Here is an 18320-nt window from a genome sequence, read left to right on the forward strand (position 1 = left end):
TTCCGGGCTGGGACGTTTGGTTTGTGCCACACGGCAGGAGCCAAAGCCCACACGGGCCCCCGCGTGGGGCTGCCCACGGTGACGTCACAGCAAGGCGGGAGTGTGTGGGTGACATCACTGCTCGGGGAGGCGGGACTGTCCTCGGTGACGTCACAGCGAGGCGGGATTGGTGATGTCACTGCTTGGAGGAGGCGGGGCTGTCCTCGGTGACGTCACGGCGAGGCGGGATTGTGTACTGTGACGTCACTGGGCGGAGGAGGCGGGGCTGTCCTTGGTGACGTCACGGCGAGGCGGGGCGGTGTGTGGTGACGCCATTACGCGGGTGTGGGCGGGGCTGCCCTGGGTGACGTCACGCGCGCTCGCCCCGCCCCTCCCGCCCGGCGTCACGTGCGCGCGCGGGGCCCGTTCGGCGCGCGCAGCTCCCGGCGGGGCCCGAGCGCGGCCCGGGCGGCACCGCCTCCTTCATCATCATCATCATCATCATCATCACCTTCAGCATCGCCCTCAGCACCCCCGGCCATGGCGGGCGGCCCGCAGGAGAACACGCTGCTGCACCTCTTCGCCGGCGGGTGAGTGCGGGCCCCGCGCCTGCTCCCACTGCCCGGGCCGCGCGGCGGGGTGGGGAGGGACCCCCGGGCTGGGGACGCTCCGTGAAGGACCCCCGGGCTGGGGACGCTCCGTGAGGGACCCCCTGGCTGGGGACGCTCCGTGAGGGACCCCCGGGCTGGGGACACTGTGAAGGACCTCCGGGCTGGGGACGCTCCGTGAGGGACCCCCGGGCTGGGAACACTCCGGACCCCCGGGCTGGGTCCCGCCGCCTCGGGGCCGTGCGGAGCTGGCGGTGACATCGTGGCCGGGAGGGCAGCAGGGCCCGGGGCCGCCCGAGATCGCGCTGGCAGCACCGCCGCGACAGTGACCGTGTCGTTCGCAGCCCTGGCAGGGCCGGAGCCGGGAAAGGAACCGCGTGAAATGCCGAGCGGGCCCTGCTGAGTCCAGAGGGAGCCGAGCGCTGTCAGCCCCCGGAGCAGTGTCACCCCCAGGGAGGTGTCACCCCCGCAGCAGTGTCACCCTCATGGAGCAGTGTCACCCCCGGAGCAGTGTCACCCCCATGGAGCAGTGTCACCCCCGGAGCAGTGTCACCCCCGCAGCACTGTCACCCCAGAGCGCTGCCCACACAGGTGGCTCCACGCTCGAACCAGTGACCGGGTGTTGTGCAGGAGGGTGTTGGCTCGGCGCTCCAACAGCCCCCGCGTGGGTGACACTCCAAGTGCAGGTGTCACACGGAGGCTGTCGCTGCCTGATCGTGTAGTTGCACTGAAACCAAGGGACTCCCAAAAGAGAGGGGGGAAACAGTTCCGGAAGGTCCTGATACTTGTGTGTGAATGGCCTGGCATTCCAGCCCGCTTCTACATTCTTGCTTCAAGGACTTTTAAATGTGTTGGTTTTGTTGTGTTAAAAGCTTAAAGTAACAGCCCCGGCCCACAAACCACCAGCCAAAAACCCTTCCCAAAAGTCCCGTTAAACGGCAGTTATTTTAATAATAATCCAGTAATAAAATGTTATGGTGTAAACTAAATTTTAATCATCTGTTGTGCAGATTAAGTGCACTTTTGCCCTTGTCAGAAATACTTTATTTTAAGTTTTTAACAGCTTAAATTATCTAAGTAACAGAATATTCTGTAGTGCTTGTCAGCTGACAATAGTTAGGAAGCCAACATGAAATCTGTTGTCAGTTTAAATCTGTTTAATAGTAGACCATTTTTTTTCTGTTGGTAAACAGGAGACTTCAGTCTCCTCTGGAGCAATAGGTTCATTTAATATAATATTAAACCCAACAAAGTCAGGTTTTTCAGAGACACTTCCGCTGGCTTGAACACTCTGTGCCAAGTCCTCTCTCCCCCTGGAACAGGAGCTGGGTCTGAATGTAAACATGGAACTTCTTTATGTAGTAACACCACCTACTCAGAGCTCTTGGTGTCCTCATGTAACTCATCAGACTATAAATAATTAGGAATTTTAAACTCATCCGTGTTTTTATCTAGTACTGGAAGGTCAGCACCTTCCTCAGTGATTTATTGTACCCTCTGCCTTCTCCAGGGATCCCAGTAAACACTTCCTGCAGCAAGCCCAGCAAGACTCCAGGTCCAGTCTGGTTTTGAGAGGGTCTACAGGGGAAACAGAGCAGGGAATGTGCCCCCTGACCACTCTGGTGGGGTAGGACTGCTCTGGTTCTGAAGCAGCAATGAAGATACAGCTCAGAGGAAAGAGATGCCCTTTTAGGGTAAAGGGGCCTTTAAAAGGTTCATTGCTGGACCTGTGTCTGGTTCTGCATATCTTGTTATTTAAAGGGACAAGGGAAAGTGCCATCATTTCTGTGATGTTACAGAGGGGAGAGTGAGACAGCAAATTGAGTCTTCCCCTGCACCAGCTGACACTGAAGTGTGTGCCCCACACAGCCCCCTGCCTTCATTTCTGAGCTTCCCCAGTCCCAGGCCCTGAATTCCCATGTTCTCTCTGTGTGCACATTTGCTGATGCTGTTTCCTGCCTTTCAAGTGAGAAATGCACTTCTTGGGGCCCACTGGAGAGAACAAGAAATGGAACATCACTTCCCAACTGGTGCCTTTCTCCAAATGGGCTGTACTTCGACATAAAGCTGTTTGCAGAGCCAGGGCCTTGGGTAAAATTACCATTACAGCCAAAGAAAATGTTGGAAGTTCAGAATACTTTATAAGTCAGTAAGATGCCAACCTTTGTTCACTTGTAAAGTGCTTTTTGCAGATGAAGCAAGAGCTGCCTGTTCACTTGAAATAATTTTGACAGAGACATTATTGGTATTACGATGGCTCTCTGGGAAGGTGAGGATGGGGTGTGGTGGCAGATTAAAGTGTAATACACCACCCTTATGTGTGCACAGACCCGGCCAGCCCCAGATAATCTTAGTGGCCAGAAGTGTTTAGTACTTCAGAGCCTGGGAGTGATGAAACGCACTTGGATGTTGCAAAGTGCTCTTCAGTTGTTGGAAGAGATGGTTTCCCATTAACCAGGTTATTCAAGGCAAACAGACTCATTGGCCCTTCAGTTTCTGTTCGTTCCTTTTAAGGCTTCCAATGGCAACAGCAACGCAAAGGGGCTCGGAGTTCTGATGGGAACAGGGCTCTGAGGGCTGGGAAGGTTTCAGGGGCAGCGGACACAACGATGCCTGAGTTGCACAACAGATACAAACAAGCTTGTTTACAAATCTGGGTTCCTGTTTCCCTGCTCCAGTCCAGTTGTTGCTTGTTTTTGTTTGGGAAAAGCTGCAGCAGAGGTTACTCCATGTTGTCTTTGCAGCTGCAGTAATGCTGTTTACTGAGGGATTTCCTAAGGGGTGGTGGTGGAGGCTGCAGTGCCCTTCACAGACCTTCATGAGCCCCCTGTCAAAGGGTTGGCAGCCCCCGAGGGAAGGGGGTGACATCCTGCTGCTCTGAACTGAGGGCACGGTGACAGCTGTCCCCATGGGCACAGGTGGATTGGCTCAGTCAAAGCCAAGAGGCTTTTGTTGCTCAAGGGAACATTATTAGCCAGAGATTTATTAAATGATCAATAACTCAGCATTCATTAGGAACAATCTGCATTGCTGTGATACTCAGTTTCCTGTGGTATCTGAGAATGCAGCACAGCTGCAGCTTGTTTGGTTTAGTGTTGACAAGGCAATAATGAAATCTTAAAGACAGAACCTGCTTTGCTGTTTCTGCTGTGCACGTCAGGTTAGAGCATGTGAGATGGTTTGGAAAACCAGAATAATTTCAAATACTCCCACAGCAAAATGTGTCAGGCTGGTTCTAAGCTGTGGTTCCTCTAACCAGGCAGCTCCATCATCACTGCCTGTGATCTTGGTGAAGTCAGTGGTACCCCACTGGAAGAGCTTTGTTTTGCACGACTTGCTTTAACAATCAACATTGTCTTGTTACTTGTATGAAGAATATTGCTCAGTGATTAAGTCTAGGACTGATGAAGTAAGCCTTACTCTTAATTAAGATCTTGGCATCTCTATCAGTTGTGCTGGTGGGTGCTGAGAGTTGATTTCAAGTGCAAGTCATTGGTGCTTTGGGGGGCTTTGTAAAGATAGAAAGCTGGCAGCAAGGGAAAAATGGGAATTGGATTTTGAGATGGGCACCCTCTGTGTGTGTTTGAAACTTCAGTGGAAGTAAATGATTTTTCTGCAGCTGTGCACGTAGAATACATTATGTATCTCCATGTATCACCACGTTTCACTTGTTGAAAATAGTCTGACTCAGTGTTCTGTTTCTAGGGAGGTTTTTAACTTTTTACTAGGACAGATTTAGACACTGCTTTGGGATTTTTGCAAGAGGCTGGAGCAGCAAACACATCTCTGGGACTGTTGTGCTGCACTGATGTATCAAACCCCCTGACTCAGAGCAGCAGGAAGACTTGGGGGCTTTGCCTTGATTGCAGCACAAGATTTTCCCCCATCAGGTTTATCTTGCACAGCCCTGGACCTTGTGGGGTCTGTGGCTGTTTGTGTAGCTGAGGTTGTTTCTCCTTTCTTCCCAGTTGCAGACATTTGGAACACCCCAGGAATACAAAGTGTTTCTCTTGTGCTTAGGGAATGATGTGTAGGATTCCCATGCAAAGGAAAATAATCTTATCTGAAAAACTGCCCAATACATCAAAGTCCTTACTTGAACTATCTGCAGTGTATTTATATTTGGGACATAGTGATTGCACCTGGTGACATTTGGAGAATTGCTGGGTTAGATAATGTTTTTTTTTCTTAAATGTCACACCGACAACATAAACTCAGAGCTGTTAAAACTGGTGTTGCAGATATCAACTCATTGTGCTGAGTATCAGAGCATTACATATGCATTGCCAGAAGTATTTAAGTATTAAAGGCTGCATAAATTAACTGGATTGTCAGACTAGAAGGATGAGAGGCCAGGAGTGGAGTAGGAAGGCAAGGAGACAGCTGATGCAGCAGGGAGGAATATGCCAGAGAGGCTAAAAAACTGTGTGCCAAGATGTCACTAGACTGAGCAGCTGGTAGGTCAGAAAATAGCAAATAGAGGTTCAGTGCTCTGAATTTATGAATTGTTACTGTCAAAGTTTTGTTGTAATGTTCATGAATGTGAAATAAATGAGGGCTGAGGACAGAATACACAGTAGTGGAGCACTGGTAGAGAAATGAATTGGGAATTAAGGCAATCAAATTCTCTTCATCAAGTTCCCAGAGACTTAAAATTCTTCTGAGTGTGTTGGTTAGTTGGGTGTTAATTGTACACACTTGTGTCTGTATTGGATGTACATTTTAGGGAAGGAACCAGTGAGGATCTGGAAGGGGGATCCTCAAAACACTTTCTGCTCCAAGGTCCGTGTGGAACAGAAAAGGTTTTGCTGGAAAGCCAGTCCTGACCAGCCTTTCCCCCTGAGGTCTCACTGCAGAGAAATGTGAGCAGTGGGAGCTGCACCTGCCCAAACAGGAGGGCTGGGCTGGCTGTCGTGCCAGCCCTGGGGTCACTGCGAGGGGTCTGTCGTGCCAGCCCTGGGGACACTCGGAGGGGTCTGTCGTGCCAGCCCTGGGGACACTCGGAGGGGTCTGTCGTGCCAGCCCTGGGGACACTCGGAGGGGTCTGTCGTGCCAGCCCTGGGGACACTCGGAGGGGTCTGTCGTGCCAGCCCTGGGGACACTCGGAGGGGTCTGTCGTGCCAGCCCTGGGGACACTCGGAGGGGTCTGTCGTGCCAGCCCTGGGGACACTCGGAGGGGTCTGTCGTGCCAGCCCTGGGGACACTCGGAGGGGTCTGTCGTGCCAGCCCTGGGGACACTCGGAGGGGTCTGTCGTGCCAGCCCTGGGGACACTCGGAGGGGTCGGCTCCCGGCCCTGGGGACACTCAGAGGGATCGGCTCCTGGCCCTGACCCCATGCTCAGAATAATCAGAGCCCTGATAAGAGCTCCAGTTCAGAGCCAAGTGACACAATTCCTGCTGCTCTGCACCCACCTCATCAATGACTCTGTGGCTTCAGTCCACACTCAAAGCAGAAGTGCTTTAAAAGGGAGAAGGAAAAGTTCTTTCTTACAGTGTCTGTCTCTGTGGGTGTGTGGATTGTCCCAAGGTTGGGGTTTCATCCCTTTCAGCAGGGAGGAGGAAGGAGCAAGGACCTGGAGAAGAAACTCACTGAACAGTGCTGTTAAATCATGTTGTCAGTCTCACTGAAAACTGAGTTTCTTCTGTTGGCTGCATTTAACATCTGAAAAGCCCAGTTTGGGGTCATTCCCAAACAGAATCTTGCAGAACATGAAAGCTGTGGTGAGGAAGTTGTGTTCCTTGGCCATGAGGACTGGGGTGTCCTTTTGAACCTTACAAAGACCTTCATTTCTGTGGTTGTAGAGCCAGGGTGGTCAGGCTGTTAAAAACTTGAGGTTTTTGGCAAAGAATGCTTTCTGTTGGTACAAAACATACTGTTTCAACAAGCAAAATAAGCTGTACTGGCTAAAGCATTTACAAACTGGTCTGTCTGTGTCTACAGCTGGGATCTTTTTGTCATTCTTCTGTGGCCCTTTTCCTTCTGTTTGAAAAAAGATTCTCCTTGTAAAGTAGTTAATGTCTAAAAGGGGCATTAGAAAACACACACTGGTACCTTCATTAAAGTCCTTCTGTGGATCCCAGTTCCCAAATCAGTGCAGGCAATGCTCTCTAGCAAGCAATGGGGCTCTTCAGACACAAGGAAAAGGGTGGGATTATTTTTTAAATTCATCTCTTTTTCATGGAGAACTACTTAAATTACAATTTCACATGAACATCAAAGAGAGTTAAGTTGTTGACTCGTGGTGTTTTCTAAGGAAAATTGTCAACCCAGGTTTTTGAAGTAGTCACGTGCTTTGACACTTGGGTAAACAAGGAAACTATTTCCTAATCAGTTCAGTTGTAGTAAATGTCCTTAGAAGAAAACCTGAAATATTTAGTTAAATCTTCCTAAATCCCAGTGTGTTTGAGTAATAAAATATAGTACCTTTTAGCCACCCTCAGCATTATGTTTAATTGTGAGGTTTGCCAGAAGGAACATTCAGTTACTGAGGAGGAACAGCAGCAGAGAGAAATGGGTTTGGCCAGTCACTTTGCAGAGCACTGATTAAAATGAACATTAGGACTCATGCACTTCATGTTCTTGGCCAAGTGTGCTGTTTGAGACTCAATCTGACTGTATTGAGATGAGTATGTGCCTCTTACAGGATCATGTGTGTGTAATATTTCATTTTTGTCCCTCTGTTATCAGAGTAGGGCTGGGCTGTTCCTCAGTAGCCTTTCTGCCTTGTTAGGCTGTTTTCCCACCCTCCATCTCAACCTTGCTGCTTCTTCCCCCCATACAACCCTCTGAAAAAAAAGTTGACATCCATTGTTTTGTTTGAGTGCCTAACAGTGTTTTTAGGTTGGCTCCTTCTTCAGACAGCTCTTCAATCATAATTACTGAAATGGTGAAGAATTACATTGTTGTGTTTTCAGTCTGCAGTGTCCTAATCCCCAGTGGCTCCTTCCCATCTGCCAACTTCCTGCTTCCCATAAGAAACTCCATCCAAGGCTCTGTCTGTTTTAGGACAACAACCCCTGAAACGTGGATGCCTCTGGAGTTTATACAGGCAGAGTTCCAAGTCGTGGTAGAACATGGGACCAGTCCCATGGTCAGTCAGGGACTGTTTGGTGGTGCTGGGGTTCACCTCTGTGTTTACCAAGCTCATCCCTACATTGGATCATTCAGACAGTTCCTCAAACCTTCTCCCTCCCCCAGGCCATGGGAACAGTCTCCTTTGCCTAATGCCAAAACTGCCCTGTTCCCTCATAGTTTGTCCACAATGTAGACCCAGCTGGAGACAAGACTTCAGGTTTTACTTACACCATGTTGTGATTTGTTTTTCCAACTCTTCTGTTTCAATTGTCCTTTGCAGATGTGGAGGAACAGTTGGTGCCATCTTTACGTGCCCCCTGGAGGTGATAAAGACAAGGCTGCAATCTTCCAAGCTGGCCTTCCGGACCGTCTACTACCCCCAAGTGCAGCTGGGGACCATCAGTGGGGAAGGGATGGTCAGGCCAACGTCTGTGTCACCTGGGCTCTTCAGTGTCCTCAAGTGAGTGCTTGCACAGAGAAGTGAAAACTCAGACACTGGTGTGGAGGAACACTGAATGAGAGGGGCAACAGCAGAGAGTGCAGATTTTGCTCCAGACTTGCACTGGCAGGGTTTGTGTCAGTTGGGCCTCTGAAAGAGAAATGATTTTGTTAAAAACACAGACATGTTCAGGACCCCTCAGTGCTCCTTTGAACTTCCAAAGTGAATTAGTCTGAATAAGTGTCTGTGGAGTTATTTTTAAATTGTCTTCTCACATTTAGGCTTTTTGGTAGTTGTGACTTCCTAGGGATCAATACCCAGGCCATGCTGTAAGGACTTAATGTGCCTTAGTTTGTGGGAACTATCACAGGAAACAGTTTAGAAGAAAGGACCTTTTATCAGCACTGAGAAGTGTCACTTATTTGTCATAATCCTGTTTGCTGTCTCCTTTGGGCACTGGACAGATAATCCTTCCTAGCTGGGGCCAATTCTTGGCAGAGGATGGAAGGACTGAATAAGTCAGATATTCTTTCCCTTTTTCCTGAAGCCATTCCCAATTTGCTTTGAGTGACTGGCAGAGATACTTGTTGCTCTTGCTGCCCATGGTATTTACCTGTTTGATGGAGGGAATTTTTTGTTCCTCTCTGGAAGTGCTTATGATTATGCAGCAGTCCTGTCTGCCCCTGTGTTAACTCTGGTGAAAGCCCTCTGAGGGCTCAGACTGAGGCTCTACCTGTTCCCTTCACATGTGTATTCATGAAGAAGAGCAAATGTGAAATTACAGCTGCAAAATAGTTCTACCAGCAACTCTGACATCCAAATCCCACTGCTGTGTTTAACACCAAAGCACCATCAACTTCTGGGCCAGACCTCATGCAAAAGGATTGAGTTATTTGGCTCTGTGGGCACCCCAGGGCAAAGCAGAGGGTCCTGTTGAGATCAGGTAGCAGCAATGCCAAAGAAAATACCGACTGGCAGTGCAGGCTGAATGATTTTATGTAAGGCCAGCAGGCTTGGCAGCCTGCCTGGGGAGAAGCTGCACAGTTATATAACAGTGGAGTGCTAATTCAAATTCTCTGCAGAGCTCTCTGGCTGGGAGTCACTGTGGGACTTGAGCTGCTGTGTTGTAAACACCCTGCTCTCCCCTGCCAAACGTTTCTTTGTGTGCTCAGAGGTGAGTCTGGAGCAGGTCGTGACTGAATGCGGGAGGTAGTGCCAGTTGCCTTTGATTTTCATCCCCTTCCCTTGCTGTCTTTTCACCTTGCAGTGCTGGACTTCAGGCAGCTGGAACTGAAGGAAGTGAAAACTTTAAGGAACAAGGTTCTTAATTCATCCTCTGGGCCCGTTTTTTCTGGGGCTGTCTCTTTTCTTAAGGGGAGAGGAAATGGTTTAAAATGGGGTCAATATTTTAATATGTTTATTAAGCTCATTAAATTTGGTGACTGTGCTCTTGGTTTCATTTCACTTCAGGAATTGCTTAGCTGTATGTCTTGCCAAGTTTTCAAGCTGATTACTTTAGAGGATTGAGAATAAGAGCAAGATTTTTCTGCTGTCATTCCCTTGCAGGCAGCATCCATGAAGAGCAGATAATGCTATTGATTAACCTAAGAAAATAAAAATGCATGAAGAAAGAATTGAAGTTCAGTCTCTTGCTTCTACTCCTCCAGCCCTTTCTCAATCCTAATCATGCTTATATTGCCAACCTGAACATAACTTGGGCCTCCAGGTGTGGAAGATTATATGGCTGTGGAAGCAGCAACCTACAGAACTGCTCTGTAAGAGTTAAAGGTGTTAAGTAAGAAAGCCCTTTAACTGCTGTAAATAGAAAGAAAACAAGTGCCCAGGAGGGCAGGTTAAGCCTCCTGCTGATAGAAGGCATTCCAGAAGGACAGGCTGTTTTTGTCTAATCCATTTAAGATTCTGATGAGTTAGCCCAGCTGGAATCTGCAGTCGTGACTGTTAAGTGACAAAGAACAAGTAGTTGGTGGATCTGTCTCCTTGGAGACACTCAGCCCTGAGTTTATACAGAAAGTTCAACCCTGCTGCAGGAAAAAAAAGTGTTTCAGGAGCTCATGTATCTCCTCCTGTCTAATGAGCTTGGGTTTGAAGTCTGTGGGGAACACTCTCAACAGTGCTAATGACCTAAGGAGCAGATTCTGAAAAACTGGCAGTTCCACTGAGTGCAGTGGGCTACCCATGGAGCCTGGAATTATCTGGATTTTCTAGCATGGTTTTCTCATGGTGAGTTCAGTTGAGAGAGCTGCTCTCTGTGCCCTCCTACAGCTTGTGGTGTGGCTGCCACAGTTCACCTTTGTCTCTGGGGGAAAACACATCCCTGGGTCACTGTGAAAGGGAAAAGGATTTCTCTTCCCATGTCTCTGTATAGGAAGCAAACTCCTGAATTGCTCAGTTACAGAGAATGCCAAAAATATTCTTCCTTCTTCAGAGTCAACTATCACTGGATTCTCCAGGAAACTTTAAATCAATTCCTGACAGCTTTCAACGACAGAAATTACAACCTTGTGCCATGTGACACCCAGTTGCCTCTAGTGCACTGAACTTTAGGGTGCAGTGCCTTTTATTCAGTAGTGTGTAGTTCTGCTAATTCTGTAGTATATCATATAGCTTAAAATTATAACAGCTTCACAAGTGATACTCAGTGCTTTTGTACAGTTCTTTTGACTCTGCCTGACAGAACAAGGAACATAACTTTTAACCTAAACACTGTCTTCCCCTCTACCCCTATTTGTGTTTTTTTTTAGGTCAATTCTGGAAAAAGAAGGACCAAGGTCACTCTTCCGAGGGCTGGGTCCAAACTTGGTTGGAGTTGCACCATCAAGGTAAATAGTTAAACTATTGCTAAAAGACACAAATGTTACAGTGGATTTGTGATTCAAAATAGTAGGCCATGAAGATATCCTGTCTGCAAACTGAGACTTGTTTAGGTGTGCTGCTCACATACACACCAAGAGATGCTGGTAAAAATCTGGGTTATACTGCAGAGTAAACACAGCACTTAAATTCCAACTCCTTGCAAGAGCCACTTATGTGCTTGAGAAGGCAATAGAAAGTGGTGCAGAAAAGTCAGTAGGATTAATAATTGTGTTATTGTAATATGCTGCTTCTCTTGAATCCATAACAGTGCCTAGCAGTGAGTGGGATGCCAGGGGGCAGGAGTACCCACCTGCTCCTGGAGAGCCTCAATTCTTCTCAAATGAAAAACTGCAGCTGAGGGGGAAGGACTCTCACTGCTGCCACACAACCCCAAAAGGGGCTTGTGGCCCTCTTGACAGCAACAACAAAGCAGCTCCAAACTTTGCTTGCATTTGGAAGTCTTACAGGCACCTAAATGGTTTCTCCATGTGCCTGTGACTGCCCCATTCTTGGCAGGGCTGAGGATCTTTCTGTCTAGGAAATGTTAACACCAGTTAAAAAGGAACTTGAGGGGTGAACTGCCTCTCTGGCCTCTTGCCTGGTAGGTGAGATGTTCCTCTGTGGAAGCAGAGTCCTGTTTTTGTGTCTGTAGATGGCAGTAGTCATGGGGAGGCCTTTCTGGAGAGAATTTTGGTTTTCAGGAGGTGGGAAGCAGAACAACAATTGCCTAATTTGACACAGTCTGTGTGACATTGCTTTCCTTTTTTCCCCCCACAGAGCTGTCTACTTTGGGTGCTACTCCAAAGCCAAAGAGCAATTCAACAACATGTTTGTGCCCAACAGCAACATTGTGCACGTCTGTTCTGCAGGTTCTGCAGGTATTTATTTATTACTCACCTTCCCCATGGTCTGCAGCAGTACCTGTGTCCAGCCCCTCACCAGGCACTGTGTGAGGTGGTGGTCTGGGGTGCACCTTAATGCTTTTAAGTATTTATTCCAAGCTGTTGTTGCTACAAGACTTCTTCTAGCAGGAGAGAAATGTAAAGAGTGGATCATAAGGTGGGGACTGGGCTGTCTGTGCAGGAGCTGGGGTAGCACAGCAGTCCTGGCTGGTACCTCTGGGGGGAGGACAGAGGCCAATGTGTGGCACATTCTGAAAATGTACCCTTAGTCTGAGGTGGGATGTGCCAGCCAACAGGAGTTTGCAAGCTCCTGCACTGACCTTGTCTATAGAGGAACTGTTTTTATATTCAACTCTGAAATATTTCTAGGTTGTTGTTTGTTAATTTGGGATGTTTTTCCAGCTGCAATCCTCTGGTAATGTCTCTGAACACAAGAAAAGAATTACTGGTGGACACCAGCAAACTTCTGGGACTTTTTTAGCCAAATTGTTTCAGGATGTTGTGTTTTTCCTACCTGTCTGGGGAAAATAGTTTCTTCTTGTAGGAAAAATACTGCACAAGAGCTCTGCTGGTTCAATCATCAGACACCAGAGTGGTCACTAAAAATAACCATTCCCAACTAAGCCCTTAATTAGCAATGGGTTCTGTTAATGAGTGGCTCAAGGGCACCACCTACAGCCCTGGGGAGCACAAGTCCAGTACACGTTTATGTTCCCACGGGTTTCCTTTAAGCTGGGATTCCAAAACCCAGTCAGTAAGGAAAGTATCTTGTCTGCAACAGCCTTTAGGAACATGATGTACCTACTAAATATGTGCAAAAAGGAAGAATCCATTGGTTGATGTCTCCTGAAGCTTCACATGAAGTTGTAAGCTGTGGACCTGGCTGGATTCTGACACCTCTAGACAGAGCTGGTGACTGGAACTGTCTCACTGCACAGTTCATGACAATACACCAGCTCTACTTTTGGTTTCCTTTTGTTTTCTCCAGCCTTTATCACAAATTCCCTGATGAATCCCATATGGATGGTGAAAACGAGAATGCAGCTGGAGCGGAAGTGAGTAACTGATTGATGGAGATTGGATAGCACTGCATGGCTAAGGGAGCCTCTGGAAAGCTGAACTTCCATGTTTTCACTCAGGGCTCCTGGTACTTCTATAGACCTTGCCCAGTTGTTTCCCTGGCCCCCAGTTCCACCTTTCAAGCCCCCATGTTTCTGTCTGGTGAGGCTGAAAGTTCTGGTTCCCCTGTCAGTCTGGTGCACAGAGGCTGTTGAGGAGGATGTGGAAGTTGCCCTGAGTGCTGACTTAGGTCCCATCTCTGGTTTAACTGGAAATCTTTAGTTGAGCACAGCATTATTTCTCTCTCAGATTCCTTTGCACAGAACCCTCTGTAGTTCAGGGATGATGTTAAGGATAAATGTACTGAGGACTGAAATGCTTTGATAGAGCAGTAACAGAGGCTGTGGAAGGGTCACTTGTGCTGGATCAGACCATACAGGTGTGTGTGTCACTGCAGCAGGCCAAGGGTGCTGGAACTCAGGTAGCTGTAAACACGTGGTGGTTCTAAATTGCAATGAAGCCACATTAGTGAAGATTCACAAAACATTCTGGAGGCAATAAGAGTCTGTTGCAGTGGTTTAATGTTCTTCTGCCTCCTTCAGCATTGTGTTCCTGTTAACCACAGCTCCTGAAGAGAGAGGGGATTTGACAGCAGCATCTTTTAGCTGAGTGATTCACAGACACTGATGGATATCAGAGCAATAAGGGACTCTACTAATAATGTGACTGCTTAGAATGGAAATTCCCTCCTGCAAGGACATGTTAGGTCAGATAAGAAGGATCTTATAAAGCACGACAACTTTATAAATAATTTATAAGACTTAATCCCAGCACTTCCCAGGATGGCACCTTTGAACTGAGTGCTGCCTCTTAAAATGAAGGATCATTTCTCATGCAGCAGACCTGCATCTCTTGGCCTGCTGAAGGTGGCTTTGAATGGAATCACTAGTTCAACACAAAGCAGTGTCTCTTCAGGGCTTATTGTCTTTTAAAGCATTGGTGTGAACTGTGACAGATGATAGAACTTGAGCTGAAGAATTGTTATGAGTATGTATTAGTGAAATACCAAAGCCTAATGTGTACTCTTAGCATGATAATTCTGCTCTGTGCAGCTTTCCTAGGAGAATTTGGGAGAAAAACTTACCAGAGAACCATTTCTGTACTTACAAAAACTATTGAAAGCCATAAGGGTAGGGGATTTTTTAATATTAATTCTTTCTCTTACGCTTTGTTCTTTTTCTTTTTTAGAGTCAGGGGCTCCAAACCCATGAATGCTTTGCAGTGTGCTAAATATGTCTACCAGACAGAAGGTGTCTGTGGCTTTTATAGGGGCCTGACTGCCTCCTATGCAGGGATTTCTGAGACCATTATCTGCTTTGCTATTTATGAAAGTTTAAAAAAGCACTTAAAGGAAGTCCAACCACCCCCTTCTTCTAATGGGACCGAAAGGAACTCGACGAACTTCTTTGGACTGATGTTTGCTGCTGCTGTTTCCAAGGGCTGTGCCTCTTGTATTGCTTACCCACATGGTATGTTCACTCTCCATTGATCAGTACTGTAGAACAGCTGTTGCCTGTAATCCAAGACAAAGGATGGGGTTCAGAGATGAAAATATGTAGTTCTGTGAATGGCCAACTCCCCATTACTGTGCACTGGCATTTTCAGTACTGCTCTCACCGTTCCCAGGGAGACACATAGTTAGGGATTGGGACTTGCTGGTTTAAAAACAACTCAAGAAACACCAAAAAGAAATTGTTAGCCTTATGTTTCTATTCTCACTTGTAGCCTCATGTATCTAAGTACCCACAGCCTTTGGGATTCTATGATCAAGTTGTGGGAAACACTTGTGGACTGAGCAGTTACTGCTTTTGGATAGATGTGAATGATATCATGGTCGTATAGGAAGAGCAATATTGATTGTGTGAGCATCAGCAAAGCATTTAGATCTGTAGTAGCTTCAGTGAGCAAACAATTCATTTATTCCACATGAAGGAGAACCCTTTAACTTTCCCTGTTGCCTGAAGGGGATTGCACGGCTGGCAGGCAGTGGGTACAGGAAGGTTTTGTTGGGCCTGGGGTTTGCACACAAGCCCGTTCCTGGTGGTGGCACGTTTCTCTGGGGAAGGGGTGCCCTGCTGGCCCCGGGGGGTGTGCCCCCTGCTGGCCCCGGGGGGTGTGCCCCCTGCTGGCCCCGGGGGGGCGCCCCCTGCTGGCCCCGGGGGTGTGCCCCCCCTGCTGGCCCCGGGGGTGTGCCCCCCCTGCTGCCCCCGGGGGGGGCGTGCCCCCTGCTGCCCCCGGGGGGGGCGTGCCCCCTGCTGACCCCCGGGGGGGGCGTGCCCCCTGCTGACCCCCGGGGGGTTGCGCCCCCTGCTGCCCCCGGGGGGTTGCGCCCCCTGCTGCCCCCGGGGGGGTGCGCCCCCTGCTGCCCCCGGGGGGTTGCGCCCCCTGCTGCCCCCGGGGGGGGTGCCCCCCCTGCTGGCCCCGGGGGGGGTGCCCCCCCTGCTGGCCCCGGGGGGGGGCGCCCCCTGCTGACCCCGGGGGGGGGCGCCCCCTGCTGACCCAGGTGTGCCCCTTGCTGACCCCGGGGGTGCCCCCTGCTGACCCCGGTGTGCCCTGCTGACCCGGCGGTGCCCTGTTTGCTGCCCTGCAGAGGTGATCCGGACGCGGCTGCGGGAGGAAGGCACCAAGTACAAGGCGTTCGTGCAGACGGCGCGGCTGGTGGCGCGGGAGGAGGGGTACCTGGCCTTCTACAGGGGACTCTTCGCGCAGCTCATCCGGCAGATCCCAAACACAGCCATCGTGTTGTCCACCTACGAGTTAATCGTGTACCTGTTAGAAGACCACGTGAAGTAGCAGAGCCAAGACTCCAGTTACAGACTAAGACCAATTTCTTCATTGAACAAATAGTCCTTTAAGAGACTGGTGCAGGTGGCAGTGCTGGTGGAAGAACTGCAAGTCTGTAACCACCTGTGGATGTTCCTTTTGGATTCATGCTTTCTGAAAGGTTTCAAGTCATTAACGTTAATAGTTAATTATAATTTTTTTTAACTTGATGATAATTAAATTGCTACTAAATTAAATTACACTATTTAATTTAAGTATATGTTTGTCCTTTTCCTTAAGCACAGCCATATGTGGTCAAGGAATGTACCTCATACTATCAAGTGATCTCTTGGACTGATGTTCATTAAAACTGTATTAAAACAGGAGAACTGGTTTGGACATTTGAAACTCTTCTTACAACTGGGGATCATCTTGCTTTTCAGCACTGTAGTACCCTAAATGCCTAGATAAGTTTGAGAGTAGTTCTGGTTTATTCAAGGTACATTGTTCATTGCTGTGTGAACATCTTGGAGTGTTCAAGTCTTTTTCCTGTTTTGGTGGAATGAACTGTGCACACCAGAATCTCTTAGCAAAGCCACTTGCACTGGCAATATGAATCTGGGAGGCTTTTCATAAAAATGCAATTACAGTTCTGTACCCTCAATGTGGTTATGTTATAGGGTATAAACAGATCTGTCAGGACTTTGCTTTTACAACTTGTTTTTGTGCAGGCCTGAGAGTGTAAGGACAGTCAGGGATTGTGCTTGGCTGCCCTGTGGAAACCCCATGAGAGTGGAGTAACCTGGTCAGGTATCCTGATCCTGCCCTCAGCCTTTTACTGCAGTGGGGCTTTTTTGTGCCTTGTCCTTACACTTCAGTGCCAGGAGTCTGGAGAGGATAAGAGGATAAGCTCTGTCCCAAACACTCTAGACTAAATGCAGTTCTGGATTTTGCTTTACAGTGTGATACTCAGGAGTAAGTCCCTCTTGACTTGATGTCCTTGTATAGCAGTGCTTCTGATGGGAATGAGATACTGTGTTATCTCATGGACACATCACTGCAGTTAACAGAAGAAAAATCCCCCAGTCTGTGTAAATAGTTCATGTTATTGCTTGATTTCTTGCTGAAGGCAATAAGGATTCATCAGCTTAGTGCAGCCTGATGAAGAATTCTCACATTTCATATAGATATGTCTGCCTTCCCCTTCACAAACACACTATCCAAGGGACATTCTTCAACAGTTCTCATGATACAATTCTTACCTTTCACTTAAATACCAAATATCCTGCATATCTGAGATTAGCTCTTTCATGAACAATAGAATATGCTTTCAGTTTTAATAGTCTTCACCACTTGTCTTGCAGCAGTGCCTTGTAATTCAAGTGTGGTATATGAATTATTATTACTGATAGTGCAGGACAACTTACTTTAGAACTCAGTTGTGTAGCTTTGTGCTTTGCTTTGGCCATACCATGCTGCTCTGTTCATGAGTGTCATTTGCCTTGGCAGCTGAGACAGCCCCTGCAGCATTTGAGCCCAGCTCCAGCCTTCCCTGGTGACCTGAACAACGAGCTCCTCGTGATCTGAGCTGTGCAGTTCTTGAGCATGAATGAGCCTTCATGGACATCTTTGACTCCAGGGACCACTCCCAGCAGAGATGGAGTGCAGACTTGGGAGGAGCATGGGAAGCACTGAGGAACAGCCTGGTAGTGAGCAGGGCTGTCTTTGCTCAGGTGAAGGTTCCAGGCTGGGGTTTTGTTGCTGAAATAGAATGGGCTGACAACTGGATTGAGACCTTCCCATTTGTTCCCAGCAGACCCCAGTGATGACTGGTACTTGAGGTCATGTTTGACATCAGTGTGATGTAGGAGCTTGCTGCAGAGAGTAAATGTGTGTATACCTCATTATGAGGCAAAAATAACTGATTTCTATTATGTCTTCCTGAACAAAACAGATCACATTCCCCCCTAAGCTAAAACAGGAAACAGTTGAGTAAAAATCGACAGTTTTTTTATGGAGATGAGGAGCAGCAAAAGCTTCAGTCTCTTTAGAGGAGGCAAAACTGTCAGTGCTGTTACTATTTTTGAGAACTAGGACATTTGTGCTGCTACTCTGAAACATTTTCTGAGATTTGCTTTCCCAAATTAGCATTCCTCTGTACTTACAGTGATCTAGCTCACTTCTAAAATGTTAGTCAAATATGCAGACTACTGATGTCTTCTGAGAATGAGGGGAGGGAACTCCAACCCTTTGGAGGAGTCTGGGCCTTGGTAAGACAGAAGGCAAGAGAAAGTGAACAATTTTTTGTTCTGCCTAAAGCTGATGGAAAATCAGGAATTCTGCAGGATTTTCATTCCTGTTCTTTGAGCTTTGCTACCAATACTGAAAGAATTAGTCTTAATTTGATAGGGGGTTAATAAGCTATGTTGGGAACTCAGAGAGTTTCTGAATTAGTGTAATTAAATGCTTTTTCCTTCCTCTCTCTAACAGAACTTTTAAAATTCACTAGCCCTTGATTCCTTAAACCCTATAAAGAGTTACCATTTTTAGGTGATGCTCTG

At 47.9% G+C, this 18320-nt stretch overlaps 1 protein-coding gene across 1 annotated transcript; it reads left to right on the plus strand.

Moving 5' to 3' along the window:
* The first annotated feature begins 350 nt into the window (after positions 1-350).
* Positions 351-16158, plus strand: SLC25A33 (solute carrier family 25 member 33). Its single transcript, XM_071575781.1, has 7 exons — positions 351-569; positions 7943-8122; positions 10864-10941; positions 11753-11853; positions 12866-12932; positions 14185-14465; positions 15587-16158. The coding sequence occupies exons 1-7, from the start codon at positions 520-522 to the stop codon at positions 15787-15789; spliced, it is 960 nt and encodes a 319-aa protein (XP_071431882.1). The 5' UTR covers positions 351-519; the 3' UTR covers positions 15790-16158.
* Positions 16159-18320: the final 2162 nt, after the last annotated feature.

Source organism: Pithys albifrons, chromosome 22, assembly GCF_047495875.1.
Source record: "Pithys albifrons albifrons isolate INPA30051 chromosome 22, PitAlb_v1, whole genome shotgun sequence".
NCBI classification, from domain to species: Eukaryota; Metazoa; Chordata; class Aves; order Passeriformes; family Thamnophilidae; genus Pithys; species Pithys albifrons.

Bases quoted from the DNA above. Each gene is read 5' to 3' on its own strand.
- SLC25A33 (XM_071575781.1), top strand. From the start codon at position 520: ATGGCGGGCGGCCCGCAGGAGAACACGCTGCTGCACCTCTTCGCCGGC. The intron at 8,123-10,863 runs GTGAGTGCTTGC...GTTTTTTTTTAG, and splicing joins GGGCTCTTCAGTGTCCTCAA to GTCAATTCTGGAAAAAGAAG. The intron at 11,854-12,865 runs GTATTTATTTAT...TGTTTTCTCCAG, and splicing joins CTGTTCTGCAGGTTCTGCAG to CCTTTATCACAAATTCCCTG.